This window comes from Achroia grisella, unplaced genomic scaffold (genome assembly GCF_030625045.1).
Source record: "Achroia grisella isolate CSIRO2021 unplaced genomic scaffold, CSIRO_AGI_Agris_v1 utg874, whole genome shotgun sequence".
NCBI classification, from domain to species: domain Eukaryota; kingdom Metazoa; phylum Arthropoda; class Insecta; order Lepidoptera; family Pyralidae; genus Achroia; species Achroia grisella.
In genome coordinates, this window is record NW_026713051.1 from 4,753,540 (window position 1) to 4,769,549 (window position 16,010).

At 31.2% G+C, this 16,010-nt stretch overlaps 1 protein-coding gene across 1 annotated transcript in view; it reads right to left on the reverse strand.

The window, feature by feature from the left end:
* LOC131853124 (chondroitin sulfate proteoglycan 4) overlaps positions 1-15,119 on the reverse strand; it is a 28,370-nt gene extending 13,251 nt beyond the window's left edge. Inside the window, exons 1-12 of the mRNA XM_059203938.1 lie at positions 14,745-15,119; positions 14,101-14,237; positions 13,279-13,425; positions 12,548-12,691; positions 11,747-11,928; positions 9,979-10,186; positions 5,595-5,750; positions 4,660-4,887; positions 4,092-4,382; positions 3,223-3,420; positions 526-632; positions 211-346 (exon numbers count right to left, since the gene is read on the reverse strand). Of these exons, the coding sequence (XP_059059921.1) occupies positions 211-346; positions 526-632; positions 3,223-3,420; positions 4,092-4,382; positions 4,660-4,887; positions 5,595-5,750; positions 9,979-10,186; positions 11,747-11,928; positions 12,548-12,691; positions 13,279-13,425; positions 14,101-14,237; positions 14,745-14,802 (1,992 nt within the window). The 5' untranslated portion in view covers positions 14,803-15,119. The remainder of the gene's footprint in view (positions 1-210; positions 347-525; positions 633-3,222; positions 3,421-4,091; positions 4,383-4,659; positions 4,888-5,594; positions 5,751-9,978; positions 10,187-11,746; positions 11,929-12,547; positions 12,692-13,278; positions 13,426-14,100; positions 14,238-14,744) is intronic.
* Between the last annotated feature and the right edge of the window lie 891 nt (positions 15,120-16,010).

Sequence of the window (16,010 nt, forward strand, 5' to 3'; positions counted from 1 at the left end):
TTGACGGTCATAGACAAGGAAACCGTTTCTGATTACACGCTTGTCTTAAGAAAATTAATCATCACCATAGATAAATTATTCTTAGTCTGATAATCTGGAGGGTTATGTTTTGTTTCTTTAGGATTTGAACGGTGTTTCAGGTATCTATAGACTACGGGAACCACTTACCATCAAATGAACCTTACATTTGTATGCCACTATCATACATACCTGCAAAGTGAGCCTGAGTGAGGTCTTGTTTAGTTGTTTGTCCGCTGTAGAGCCATGAACATACGATATGACACCCGCGTCGATGTCCTGCTGTGTGAACGAGTCCACTGGCTGTCCAGACATTTCTATATGTCCACTACAAATCAAAACCATTTCAGAAATTAACAAAAACAAACAGACAGACAGAAAATTATTTTAAATGTATCATTTGATGTCAGTATCGCAGCATTTCGTAAAAAGCTGTTAATTTTAAATCACAAACAGACACTTTTATTTATTTTTTGATTGAGATTTATGAAGAATTGACTATTATACCTGTTCACATCATTTTTTCCGTGCAGCACTGTATATAGTAAGTCCTCCGGGAGAGTATCTGGATCTTCAGCTTTGAGTATGTCCGATGTAATTGCTTTACGTGTACCCTAAAATTACATAAAATTACAGGATAAGAAGCATTACATTTTAATCCTCTGGAATTGGGACGCTTAAGCATCATATGTGTCGTATGATAGTATTGTTTTAATATATATGTTCGGATTAATACCAGCTGCTGAGTTTCAACACCGTACCACCCGCCAGAAAATAAAATATCATCCTGATCATCTATATGAATGGCGGTCGTCCACAGAGAGGTTTTTTAGAAACTTTTTGCACAACCACATTGTGGAATCATAATACGATATTGAAACCTTCAATCTGTTTAAGAGATTTACAGATTAAACTAACAGACAGACAAAAAATATTAAAATTGACATTTTGATTTAAGTACCATATATGCTTTCACTAGCTGTGACCGCGGTTTCACCCACGTTAAATTTCAATATAAAATATAGTGTGTTATTCTGATGCACAAGTTATATTACAGTGAAGTTTCATCAAAATTCGTGCAGTAGTTATTGTGTGAAAGAGTTAAAAACATCCATACTTACAAACTTTCGCGTTTATAATAATATTAGATATGTATCAATTATTTCATTGATTAGAAATTACAAACAGATACCTCAATTTTAATAATTAAGTTTTCATTTATATTTATTTACATAGTTTGTTAGTATTTTGCTTAATTTATGTTTACTAGCGACCTGCCATGGCTTCGCATGTAATCATATGGTTTCATGCAGTAAAATGAATCCTACACTTTCAGATAGATCTCTAACAAATCAGGTGCTGCTACATTTTTATACTATTTATACTGCCGGCTGCTTATAACCAATGCAAATAAACATACAAATAGACAACAACGAGTTATTGTTTTGGCGTTTTTTTCTCAAATAAACCTCTATATTTGTTATTCTAATATCTATAAATTTAAAGATAAATTTTACATTATATATAACTAAGTGAGTTTTATTTAATCCCTATCGCACTTAGGTGACTTTGTCAGTTACATCAGCATGTAGGTATGTAAAGTCTGTCATATCATATACCCACAGATAGAAATCATGTAAAAAATCTCATCGACAATGCATTTCCCACTATATTTCAACAGTAAATTTTAAAAATTGTAATATACCATTATTTAACATTCACAATTATTTCATTTTAATACATCAGCATATATACGATAAGTACTATTTGCATTCTATGCAATGAACTATCTTACAATAAAATGAAGAAAACACATGTAAGAAAAAAAACGAAAATTAATCAATAATCGCATATAAATAAACAAAACTATTACGTATATAAACGTAAATCAGGCAAATGATTTAGTATACTCACATAGTTCATTCAGTGTTAAACGGTGTACTTTGAGTGTGGCATGTGGCTAGTAAAGCATGCAATTACTTTAAGCAAATTAAATAAAACATATGAGGCGCTGGACACACACTGAAAAATAACAAAAACAATAAGAAAAACAGTATGATATGAACAATTTCTCAGTCACTTTTGTATATATTTAGTTTTGTTACTTTCTTTACAGATAATGTGTTAATAAGAAAGTAAGAGATACAATATACTCAATCAGTAATGCTATCGTAGAGTACATAACACCAACTACTCTATACTATTTGTAATTAAGCCTATCTAACTACATTTAATGAGATTTTTATCGGTTAAAATGGTATGTGTATATGCGTGCCCCGCCTATGCTAACAGTATACGGTGGCGGGGCACCAGTGGAGACTGGTAAAACAAGTATTAAGTCAACTCAATCCATTATTTCGAAATTTCAGAAATTAGCACACTGGTTTTGCGGAGGGACTGCATGCAAGTTGAAATAAGTACAGTAATAGCAAACTGGGAACCATTAATAACAATTCTGTACCCCCAAATAATTAAGTAAGTAATTACTTGCATACAGTCTCCCACTTTCACATGGCGACCCACCAGGGCCTGTAGATACCAACTGTGATTGCGAATCATAAGAAGATTCTTATCATAATAATGTCACTATCTAAAGGCTAGATAGAGACCGAACACAAATCATCACACTAACTGTTCTAACTACTCATTACAGCATGGGGTTTTTCAAGAAGAGTAGCTAATGTCACCGTTAATATCAGATGGGCTATATGCCTTTTTGCCACAATCATAGTATGAAAAATTCTACTCGAAATATTCGAGTGTAGGAAGTGGTTGGTGGTGACAACTGTTTAATACAAATTAGTCAATTTAATTCTCTGAATGGTCACTTAAGTACCTATATATGTGGTTGGTATCATATACACTACACTATGCTATAAAAAACGATCATCATGCAAAAATATTGTCAACTAGTCATACAAACAGAACAACCAACTGTAATATGTTTTTTTATTATTTTCAAATGCACAGTGCAAACTTTTATACGGCCTTATGTGTTATATATATTTAATGTGTGGTTATATATATTTGCATAATTGCATTTATGATCTGCAAGTTGCAATACTAAATAGTTTTCGAATTATTTAAAGTTTAATATAAAAATAATAAAAAAAAACATAGATTAGAAGCTAAAATAAAAAAAGAAATGCTAACAAATTCAAAAGTGTGATTAGATTACTTAATCAACCCTTTAATTGTATATACCTGTGTAAGTCTTAGCACTTTGCCAGGTAGTAAATTCAGCACAGGCGGGTCATTGACCGGCGTGACATTAACGTGAAGCACGAACGTGTTTCGACCCTGGAGGTAGCTCGGCAGCGTGAACTTGGTTTCAGGAATCAGTTCCATATCGAGGACTATTGCATCTTGGTGGTTTTCGGAACCGTCGTGGACGTAGCGCACCTGACAAGAAATTAATTCGTTTATTTATAAATTTGGTCCTCAATCAGTAGTAATTAATAGAATATCGTTTTGTTCGGAGATTTATTTTATGTAAATGGAATAAAAAGTAGCTAACTGACCACCTGATGGTATCCCCCACCTGGTGGTGCTACAGACATCACGTTATCCTTAAACCCCCATGATACGATTATGCATTGCTATTTCAGTCGAGTATTTTGTTATACTTCTTACTATCTAATTTCATTGTCTAATCTCACAGTCAAAACACAGCTTGCTAAGCATGCTGCTTAGCGGCTTAATTAGATGAGACTGAAGTACTCCCACAGACAACTTATTACAGTTTACCTCTGGTTTATAAGTGCTTTAGGTAGTCAAACTAGAATTAGAATCAGCACTAAGTGTTTTTTTGTGAAAATATAGTCAAAAGTTATATCCTCAACGTTGTTTGTAGCGCGGCGTCGGTAAATACCTACGCGGTGTATGTAATGATTTTCCATGAACGAGAGTCGTCAGTGATAGAAAAATCCTATATATTATATTTCATTCACATTTTTATTATATATTCACTAGTATAAAGATAAATGAATATATTTGAACCAATAGAAAACCTTATCTATCATGCATTCTAAAAAAGTATATAAAACTATATGAAGGATAAAAAAATTTCATACCTTATCCCTAGACAAGTCCATAAGTGTAAAGAACTGCTTCATCTTCCCATCACCCTCAATATAGTTGGTGTACTGTGGGGAATTTCTCTGCAACGATAGATCAACAGCTATCCTTCCGTGTTGGGGCGATTGGGCCACGTGAAGTAAGACCCCTGATGGCCGCACCCCATACTTGTGATGGTCCAAAACCACGTCTATATTTTGTGTGGTGATCACTGCTACACCTCCTTCTTGAACCGTTAGTGGGTACAATGCGACCAGTTCTAGTTCACTGCTTGATTTTGAGTATACCTGTGAATTATTTATAATGATTCAAAACCAAATCAAAACATATCATTTGATATACTTTATTTGTAATATGCAGGAAAGAAAAGTCACAGTCAATATATTAAATAACACATGTTTAGTTACAATAACAGCCTTACTGCTGAAAGCTTTTTTTTTCAAGGAACCTTCGTGAAACGGATTTCATTAACGAATAGATAGTAATATGCAAACAGAACAAAAGAGTGCTTAAAATTTTATCTAACTCTAATCTAACCATAAAACAATGAAAACATAATCTTACCTTATATTTCTCAGCATAATCTGGATTGATGCAAAGATCTGTATCACATTTACACGTAAAATGATCAACGCCGTGTTGTTCACAGATGGCTTGCGATACACACGGTGGGTTCGCTGGACTGGAGTGGCAGGGGTACCACCAAACGCATTTGGGACTTACGCCGTACGTCACCACAGCGGTGGGCAGACCAAATATCTTGTCGTCCACCTCTATAGGTTTTATGCAGCCCTGGTAACAAGATAAATCAATATAGATATTTTCTTATGGGCTTTCTGCATCCCTAGTAATGACTTAAGTGAGTATAGATAGATGACAGGACTACTACTTAAGATTTTAAATAAATGAGAGTATTAATTAAAACAGTACTATAGATAACATTTTAGTATGGGGAGTACTATGGTAATAAATAGATTTTCTAAAATTAGAACAAGAGAGTAAAAACACGTTTAGACTTATGATTATTAATTTAATTCATGTTGCTTTGATAATTAAACACAAATTGAGTTACTTGGGTTAATGTTCTATCTGTACATATTTTTGGTACTATATCTATAAGACATCGTTACAATTTGATGTCATATAGACTTTTACGTTCATATTTACATTAAAAGATTGATGCACATATTCTGACGGGCAATTTTTTGACGAAATTAATCAAAAAAATCAGTAAAAAAGAGAAGTTGGTAAATCATGATATGTCAGCTATATTTTAATCTCGGTGGTCGAGTAGGCGTGGGAATTGGTAATTCCGTCAGTGGCGAAATGGTTTCCTCACACGGTACAAACATATGTATGATTGTTTGAATTGTTTTTGTTTTGTATGTAAAAAACACATTTAAGTATTTCTATCAGTCGTCTACTAGATAGATAGCGGTGTGTGAATTGTCCAAGATATTGTTATTATTTCAAATTCAGATTAATACAAAGAAGCATACCATGATACTGGAATCAGCAGCCTTGACACCTTTGGCGAAAGCTCTCTGTCTCTTCTCACTTTCAATGCCACCCAGGTAGAACGTATCAGACAGATCCAGGTATCTCGTACCGCTGCTTTCGATGCGTGTGCTCATAGCGATATTGTCCACAGACAGCTGAAATTATAACACATTAATTATTCATTAAACGTGCGCGGTATAAACAAAAGTAATAAAGTTTTCTTTCTATATAGGTACATAAGAAAACACAAAACGTTTTCTGTACTCATTCATAAACAAGAAATAATAAAAAAGGATAGTTACTGGTTTTCAAAAACTTTTTTCTTTATATCACAAATACAGAAAGTTATGGAAGGTGCAAATTATTAAATGTAATTAGGCTATATACAAGTAAATGTATTATGTCTCCATTAAACTATATGTAGTGGCAAATAAAACAATCCACATTTTCAAGATATACCTATCTGCACATCTGTGGAATTGCTCATATAGTGTTCGTATACAGTATTTAGTTCATATAAATATTTATATACATATAAGATCTGTTGCTGTAATTGACATACTTTTTAATATAGGTACCGCCTACATCTTATGTTATAATTAATCGGAGAGTTCGTTTACCTCTAAATCACACCTACGCAAAATTATTCCTGTACTATTTAACATATTTATGTGAACTACACAGTATTATTATTACTAGTGGCCGACCATTAGTTCTAATTTTATTTAGTTTTTTTTTCTTTAGTCAAAAGACCAGTGTTTGGTTGTTGTTTTTATTTAGTCAAAAATTGAAATAATTCATTAAAATTTTAAGTTGAAAACTTATTAAGGTTATGTTTTTAACTTTATAAGATTATATTTTTAATTAAAAGCCTCTGTGTAAGTGGCTTAGCACACTGCCTTACTTCCGATAATCGCGGTTAGATTTGTATTCCTGAGTATAATTGTTTATATAAGTCTAAGATAAATGTATCTTATGTATATATAGAAATACCTCTAGGTATTAATACTGAGATATTTTTTTTATTAACAAGGGTCCAGATACTGCTTTGTGTTATCTAGGCTTATTATTACTGTTATCTTTATATAAAGGTTCTATTATCAAATACTATGTCAAACAATTGCAGTGTGTATGTAATATTATTATTCTGAATTTATATTTAAGCATTATTATAATAAAATATTATCTTTCTGCGCTCCATTCGCCATATAAACTTGAATTGTGCAAATTTAAAAGTCCTACGCCAGCGTATATTTTAAAAGAGGTTTTGCTTAACGTGTTTATTATACACACGCATAACATATAATTCATAATCAAACAGATTTAGGGTTGCCAAAAAACAACTACATAGGAAAAATATATAGATCTAATTATTTTTAATGTTTATTCAAGAAAAAGTTTTCATTAGTTAGGTTTTGCTATATTTAATAAATATAAAATAAAAATAATTGCAAATGATAAATGAGATAATCTTCGCATATTGGAATTTATTTACATTTGTTATAGAGAAACCTATTATTAAACTAGCAGTTTTTCGTACTCCAGCATAACATGATATTACATTACTCGACAATCATAGTGCTGTGCGCGCATGGATTATAGCGTATGTGCTAAGGTAGCAACGTAGCATTCTAAACAAAAAGAATTTTACAATTGTTCATATACACTTTAATCATACCAAACAAACAAACAAACAAATAGTCTTTCCTCTTCCCATCTTGTTGTATTGTTTAACAGAAATGGCAGGGGAAAAGAAAAGGCGGGGTTTCTCATTTTTCTGGGCAAATTTTCTATTTATGTCTTAATTCTTATAGTTCGCCGTTATCGAGTTTTGCGCGTAGCAAATTATTTAGTGGTTTATATAGATAGCTTTGCTCAGCTTAATATTGCTAGCTAGCTTGATATAATTACAGTATAGTGTTGCTCACAATATGCTTACATATTGACAAACTATTTTAGCTGTCTTGAGTAGTGTACTCAATACAGCTAAAATAGTTTGCAATTATTACTATAAACAAATTACTACACGCACAGCAGCTCAGACGCGAGGCCAAATGAAAAGAACGTACTGTCATATTTCTATAGCCATCTTGTTTGCCATTTATAACATATGTTCATTTTTCAAACAATTGTGATTCTGTTACAGCTTCACCGAAAGAGGCGAATGCAGATTGCATTCCAACCCCGCGGAAGGACTAATGGAGCGCTGAAAGCCAACTCCTGCCTGACGAATATGACTTCTCGAGCGCACAGCTAGAGGTTCTGACCTCGGCGAGGCCGTCGTAATTTCGATCACCGTTTGAATTGAACCGGATATCGATCGGAGGGTAATTTTTATATATTTTGTTCATTTTACCATTGTGTGTGTTGCTTATTAAACTTACTTAGATTCCTGTTTATAGGCAATATTTTTTCCGTGACCAATATTACAGATATTAATATACCCATATTATTCATAGGATTACATTATTTCAATAATTGTGATTAAAGTAAATTTTTAGATATTTTAAGATTATTTTTTTTAACAGTGACTAATATAGTATACTCTAAAACAAGATATGTCTATATAAAATAAAATTTACTGCTTTATCCATAATCCTATTATAATACGAAAGTGGATCTATCTGATAATTTGTCACGTATAAACAGCACAACGAATATTATTAAAATTCGACGTTAAGATTATGTCGCGTAATGTATATGAAGTCGCCCGTAATAGCAAGTATATTTGTTTCGCATTAGACTTACCAGTATTCATACTCCATAGATATATAAAGCATTTATTTATTTCTCGCTACTCACGAACTTCTACATACATCCATTAACATCCATCACGACACAAAGACATACCTATCACCATAAGCAGATTCGAATTCATACTCATAACTTATCTTCATGGAAAACAAACTAGGATTTTTTATAGCCAAATATTCGTTTGAAAGATGATAGGCTAGTAAAATTACAAGCAAGGAGAAAACCTGTATTTTTCGAGGCACTTTCATATTTCGCACAAGAAGTATAAAACCGAATATACTCAATATATAATAAAACGATTTAAATAAAATATTTTTAGAAAATGAACGAATGTTTTATTTAAACTGTTTTGCGCTACAAAATAAACATGGAGTAAATCCCTGCGGTGTTTTCTCTGTATTCAAAAGAGATCAAAGGCCGTTTCGCCGTCAATAGCAGATAAGCCGTATAGCTAGGCAAACATACAAAAAGCACAAATATCAATATCACATTTCATTCCGAAATATAGTTGAAATAGAATAATATTCCAATTCGGAGCTCTTGCTAGTAATTTCTTTTCTAACAACATGTAAAGTGCTAAAAAATTTGGAATAAAAGTAAGAGCCTCGTGGCCTAAAGATTAATTATCCCGACTTGAACCCATCAGTCCTAAGTTCGAATATAAAGGAATTACGCGCAGCTTCTTAGTTATGTCAACAAAAATATAGAACATAAATAGTTTTAAAAACTATTTTATATTAGTTATAATCTTTATATTTACATATAATATAATTAGAAAATCGTGACAAGTTGAAAAGTATCTGTTTGTGTGTTAGGATTTCTCACAAATACTACTGTAGGAATTAGGTATACTATTTTAAGACTTTGCAGATGTTTCTTTAGTCTATATGATGACCCACAGTTAACAACCACATTAGGTTGGTATTTTTTTATTATTAATTTTATATGAGCCTTCTAATATTGTTTGTATTTTTTAATCAACATAAAGTCGTGTAAATGCTTTATTTATGACTTCATTACCATCAATAAATACAATAGATTCGCTGGAACCACTAGTAATACGTAGTAATCTAATAATTTATTTATACATAGATGACAATTTAGAGGTAAGAACATGTGTTTGCCATAATAATCGCATGTGAATAAACTAAGTAACAATAAGTTAGAATTGATATTCTCCTGTGAAGTACTAGTCACGTGTCTTTAGTATTATTTAGTAGTACATTAATAACATTGCACTTAAAAAAATAAATGTCGCAAGCAATATTTAAAAGAATTTTTGTTTTATAAAGACAATTATTTTAAATGTACCAGTCATAGTAGTCATAATTTAAACACTGTACTAAGAATTTACGCCAAGAATCGCAATTAATTGTTACAGCAACACTTTTATAAAGACGCTCAGCATTTAAATACTGAATAGAATTGTCGGGCTGTTTTTTGTTTTTTTTTTTATTTTTTCGATTAAACTATAGTTACAAAATATGTAACTAAAATAGTTTTATAGATTCTATTTTAAGAATAGATGTTTCATTGTTTACATATCATTATTGGATACACTAATAGAATAACGACAGATAAAACTTAACAAGTCAGAGAGTATTAATAAAATTATAAAACTATACATACCTCAATTAACGATGGATTGAAGGACATATGTAGCTTGTGCCACTGTCCATCGTTGATCCTGACCGTGTGGACAATCTGTCCGCGTGCCATCTTCACACGTACCACTCCCTCTAAGATCTCTACAGCGAGGAAATCGGAACCGCGACCGCCACCCGCGTTGTACAATATTATCGCATTTTGGGTTATCGTCTTGAATTCAATATGCCATCTGGAAATTTACTACATTTTTACTAGCTGTTACCTACGTCTTTCAGCTTTTTCTTAGATAAAAATAAATGTTATCCCTAATATATACATATACATGTATGCAATGTTGATAGATATAGATACAAACAAACAGGCAACAGACACACTCCCGCAAGTATAAAATTTGAGTTAAATTTTTATTGTTCTAGTATTAACTATTTGAACCTAGGTCCTGTCGTGGTAGACAGAAAGATTATATTATTAAACACAATGTTATAATGATCCAGCAAACGCTGTAATTACAAGCCACATAAAGCTATCATTTAGCTCTGCATACAATCGTTAAATCGTGAAGAAGCGTAAAGAGATGGAAACCGTACGTTAGTGCGTTAAATTTTTAAGTATAGTAATAACGAATGGAGGAAATAACTTGAAATTTTTGCAGAATATATTATTTATTTAGAAATTTACAAATATAACAATGAAATTTAATATTAAATCCTGCATTAGGCGAACCTTTATCGCGGGAGTCCACAAAAGAATAGCCAGATGTTAAAAATATTTTGATTTGATTTGAATCTAAAGTTATTATGGGCCAACATATAGGTAAACGAAAGTTTATAAATATGTTTAATCATCCTACAATTGAGTTAATTAGTTTACTACTAGTAATAAAATGTCGGATGATTTATTTTATTATTGTTATTTGATTTGACATAAATAGATTGCGTCTCCGAAAAATGAAATACAATAATTAGACTTCATGAGTAAAATTAGTATGGTTGTTTTCGAAGTATTTTATGTATGTTTTAGAAAAAAAATGTATTTAAGTATAATTTTTATATTTGTTGTATAGTAGTCATAACACATGCTCTGTATGAATTGTAATGTAGTTATTATTATTATTATTGTGGACCAAGTGCAATTTAGAAGTAACAAAATAGGTACTGTAAATAGGTCTACTCTACACCCTTTACTTACCCACTATCGTAAGAATGTTAGATAATATATCTACTATTTTTATAAGACATGAAAATAAAGCCATAAATTTATTTTCACTATCAGGTCATATATTATTATTATTAATTAATATTAATAGCAGATTATAATAATGAACAAGATAAAATTAACTATAAATATTATAATCTTTTTTAAATATCTATATAAGGAATACGGTAAGCCACGAATATAAATACTACCATGATTCTTTGTTCCATACATCAAATGACTCATCCAGATAAAAGAATTTATACCGAATATAAACCCACGTAATTGTTTTCACAGAAAACAATTTACCGACTTCAAAAGATACTCGATCTCTCAACTCAACCAGAACGTCTGTAGCTAATTGCTGTATGTAATTAAATAATACTTTAATGCTTAAATTGTTGTGAAATAAAAAAATATTAACAAAAAAAATTATTATTACGGTAAGTAGGTACACAACATGGAATCAAACTTTATAGGTTACATAAATAATCAATAGAATCGAAAAAATACACAAGCTACCGTATAGCTGCATAAAAAAAATTCATGCGTACAGAGCGCCTAGTTTAAGTAAATTAAAAAACAAAAACCTCACCTTCCACCTGCTCTAGAATTAATTTTAGGCAAAATCAAATAAGCTCCTTCATCAACAAAACTGATATCTGAGTTTATGTCAGCGTCGAACTCAGGAGCACAATTCCATGTGACTCCCTCCACATGGACTGAACCGGTACGACTTCGAGCTTTATCTATTATCTTCACGCCATTATAGTAAACCTATTAACAAAGATAGGAGATGTGCAATACTATTAAATTTCGTTTTTTCGCATGTTACAATCCGATCAAAATTACTATGATATCTCCAGCAACATAATTGTAAAACATATTGTAATTATTACTACCACACATACTGAGAGTTTGATATGCCTGGACGCAAGATTTGAACCCCTTATAATAGTTTTAAACTGCCGATCTAATAAACAATATAGGTGAAATTGCTAAAAATATAGCCCATACAAACATTTATGTACAGATAATGCATTCCCATTGGATAAGTTTAGTTCGAGCAAATAGCAATATGTCTGCAGAAAGAAATATGGCAACAAACATTAAACATAAAATATGTTTATTACAACACATAGTAATCCTGTAAAAGTTAGTGGTCAGCAGTTTATAATATTAAGTGGCACATCGGCTCGTTCGACTTTACAGCCATAATAAAAAACTTAAAGGAATTAACTGCTACATACATATCATTTACAAGAAAATATTAACAACATTACTTGCAAATTCGTCGTTAAATATAAATATATTATTATATATTTATATTTAACGACGATTAATATATAAATATATTATATTGTAAGTATAAATTACATTATTCTTATATACTCACATCTTCCATGCAACCACGAAAATTCTCCATGTGACCAAGGAATAGTTCTGAGAAATCGCCCTGGCCACCCAGGAATAATCCAAAATGTATGTTCAACTCAAAAAATCTACCTGGTAATTTCTTTTTGACTGCACTTTCATCCACCTGTAATTTACTACATGATAAATGATGTTTTGACAAGATGACTAACAAGGTAATGTATTAGAATTTCTTTTTTCCCTAGGATATATAATATTTGTCCTCTAATGCAACAAAGTAGAATAAATAATAAAACAAATTTAATTCAAATTGACCATTATATAGGTTTGTATTTGAGAACTAATTATAATAATTGCTTATAGGCTTGCTGTTAAGTATAGCAGTTATGTCTCATGGTCCAGGATTCAATTCCTTGCATAGTGTAAACATTTATATTGTTTATATCAGTCTAGGTGATTTCTATGTATATATTATTTGTAATTTTGATAAAAATAGTATTTCTATGACCCTTAACACTAACTATGCTTACCATGGGACTAGATCTTGGTGTGTTAATTGTCCAGCGTTATTTATTATTATTAATATTTGAATAAAGATTATTTCTATTATTTCTAATGGCCTTTTCTAAGCATTATATTTATATAGGTATTATAAAAAATGCTGTGTCTCAGTATGAGAACTATATATACACTGTTATGCTTTGAAATATTAAGAATATTAGCTTATAGTGTTTATATGTATGATTAAATTACCTTCATAGTGAGATTGGCTTCTCTCCGCACTATACTAACATGATGCCACTGGGTGTCATTTAGATAAACCCCTTTAGGAGATGATAATTCACTTTCACCAGCTCCCAGGTTTATGTGCAGTTTTAATCGGCCACTTTCTAGACGTATCTACAACAATAGTACAAGAATTAGATGTAACATAACTACACAGCTTATTATACCCTTCGAGCAACTAATCTGGCTTTGGGTTAATCAAAGACAGAGAGTAGACTAAAGAAAAGAAACATAAGTCTTATAAACAAAATACAACAATTAAAGATGTATTTATCTGGTATACACTATAATAAATTCTTTGACAAGAAATTAATAAATTTACATATAAAACTTTATATGTAAACTTTAAAAGTAAATGGTGTCCTTCAGGCCTTCTTTAAATATTTTTTTAAGTCTTTTATTTTATTTTATGGACTAAAATCCTGCAACACTGGAAATGTCATTTTATTGGCTGGAATTAATAATCTTACTTTAATGTACATACGGGGGGGAAAGGAGAGCATAGTAACATGGACCGATGATCTTATTGCTAGCAATGTATAGTACATCAGTCAGATTAACCACTACACATTTCCCCCGGGAAACTAGAACAAATTCACCAAGAATTTATTACAATAGGCTAACTGACCTAACCTCATACTCATTTCATCATCCTCCTCTGGTGCCCCGCTAGCGTATGTAAGCCGTTAGCGCAGGCGGGTGAACCATAACATTATCATACGTAAAAATATGTACAAACAAAATGAAACTTGATTGCTATAATGGAAAATGTAATAAAAACATACTTACCATGCAGTAGTCAGTTTTTCCAGCGGCAAGCAACAATAGTGCATCGGATAAGTGGGTACGAAACCGAAAACTAATGTCTGTTACACCCTTTGCTTCTTGAAGTGGATATGATATGTAGCTGGCGCCATAGAAAGATGCTAGAAGTGAAACAGAAACTTGTACAAAAATGTTTTTTTTTCTTTTTTATATCCTGGGATTAATTGACCGAGCCCTTATTTTATATTTGATTTTTCTTTTGCACAATTACGTAAAAAAAAATTAAAATCTAATTACTTTCTTTTAAAGTATCTGATTATACAATTGTATTTGCCTGATTCAACAGTTGTTCATTCCTCAAAACATTTGTACATAATTGATTACATTACCCTGGATGTTCTACTAAGTCTATAATGTAAACAAATATTTAAGCATGTCTGCCAGTTGCCTTACAATAACTACAGAAGCTCTGCTAAGCTTGCATAATATACCCAGGATTATTTATAATTAATTATTTATGTTCAATTCTAATTGTATTAAAATAATTTTCTTTATCATTATTTATTTTAATTAATACTGTTTCCTGTAATTAATACTGTTGCCAAATTAGGCCAAAAAGGCGTGTGATTTAAAGGAATAACAAAATGTTACAAAAATATTTAACTCACCTTTATCATATGCCAGAGCCACATAAATTAGTGATAAAATTAGAAAAACTTCCATCATAAATAAAAAAAATTGAGAACACAAGATGAAATTGAAACGCGTTGGATTAGCGCATCATCAAGTTCATGTTAATGCTACGTATTTTGGCAAAGTATTGTTTTCAAGTTAATGTAATTTTTTAAGGACATCTCCAAGTCAACAAGGCAGGCGTGGCGTAGTGACGCTGTTGGTTGATATACAACACTAACGGACAATTATGCATTTACAAAGCTGTATTTTATAACGGTTAACTTAATGTATTCAAACAATGTGATTGTTTATGTTTTCATTATATAAAAGTATAAGTCAAGTTAGAAATATCTTTTCAGGCTTACACACAATACACATCTATCACGTTCTGTTTTTTTTTATTTATTCATGACCATGGTAGGGTTGCCAATCTCAAAACACACCCTAGCACGAAAAATTAAAAAATCAAAGGAGTCACAAAGTCAGTTATAGCAATTAAGATGTATATTAAGTATTTACAGATTATTCATTAAAGAATGATATTCCTTAACAAGAAGATGCAGTCTATTTTGGATTACTGGGTGTCCTAATTTTCGAAACCAATTTTCAGTTGAGTTATGATTTTCTTCGTTATGCCCGTACTTAAAATTTTATTTATTTGCTCAGAGAAGCAATAGCCTGAAAAGTTTAGAAATGATATAGAATAAAGAAAAGATTTTTTTAAAGAACAATCAGTATATTTTAAACTAACTAATACAGCACTAATCCGCTACAGCTGGTAACATTGTTTGAAAATTAAACATTTATTGTCGATTTATACTTGTCTATTTAGTCTCCGTGATAAAAAAAAATAGATTATAGTGTATATGTTTTAGGCAACGAAAAATATTGTTTTGTTAACTAAATGAAATTTCAATTCTCGCCGCTATCGTAAGAAAGTTGATTGGGGGCGCCACTACATTATTACACTCAGGTCCAGCAACGTAATGTTACCAACACTTCGTTTTTATATAATTGTGGCATGTTATGTCATGTGGCGGGGTTATAGCGACAAGTTGTCAGAAAAGACGTTCAGAAGAGACATTCAGTGCGCAACGCTAATAATTTGAGTGAAATTGAACCCTTAACTAATACTTTATTTTAAATGGTCGCATCTAAAATAAGGTGGTGACCTAAATCGCTAAACAATTGAGTTCAAATTTAATATTTAAACGTTTGACGTTATTGTCTATAAATGCACTATAAATAATTGATTTATA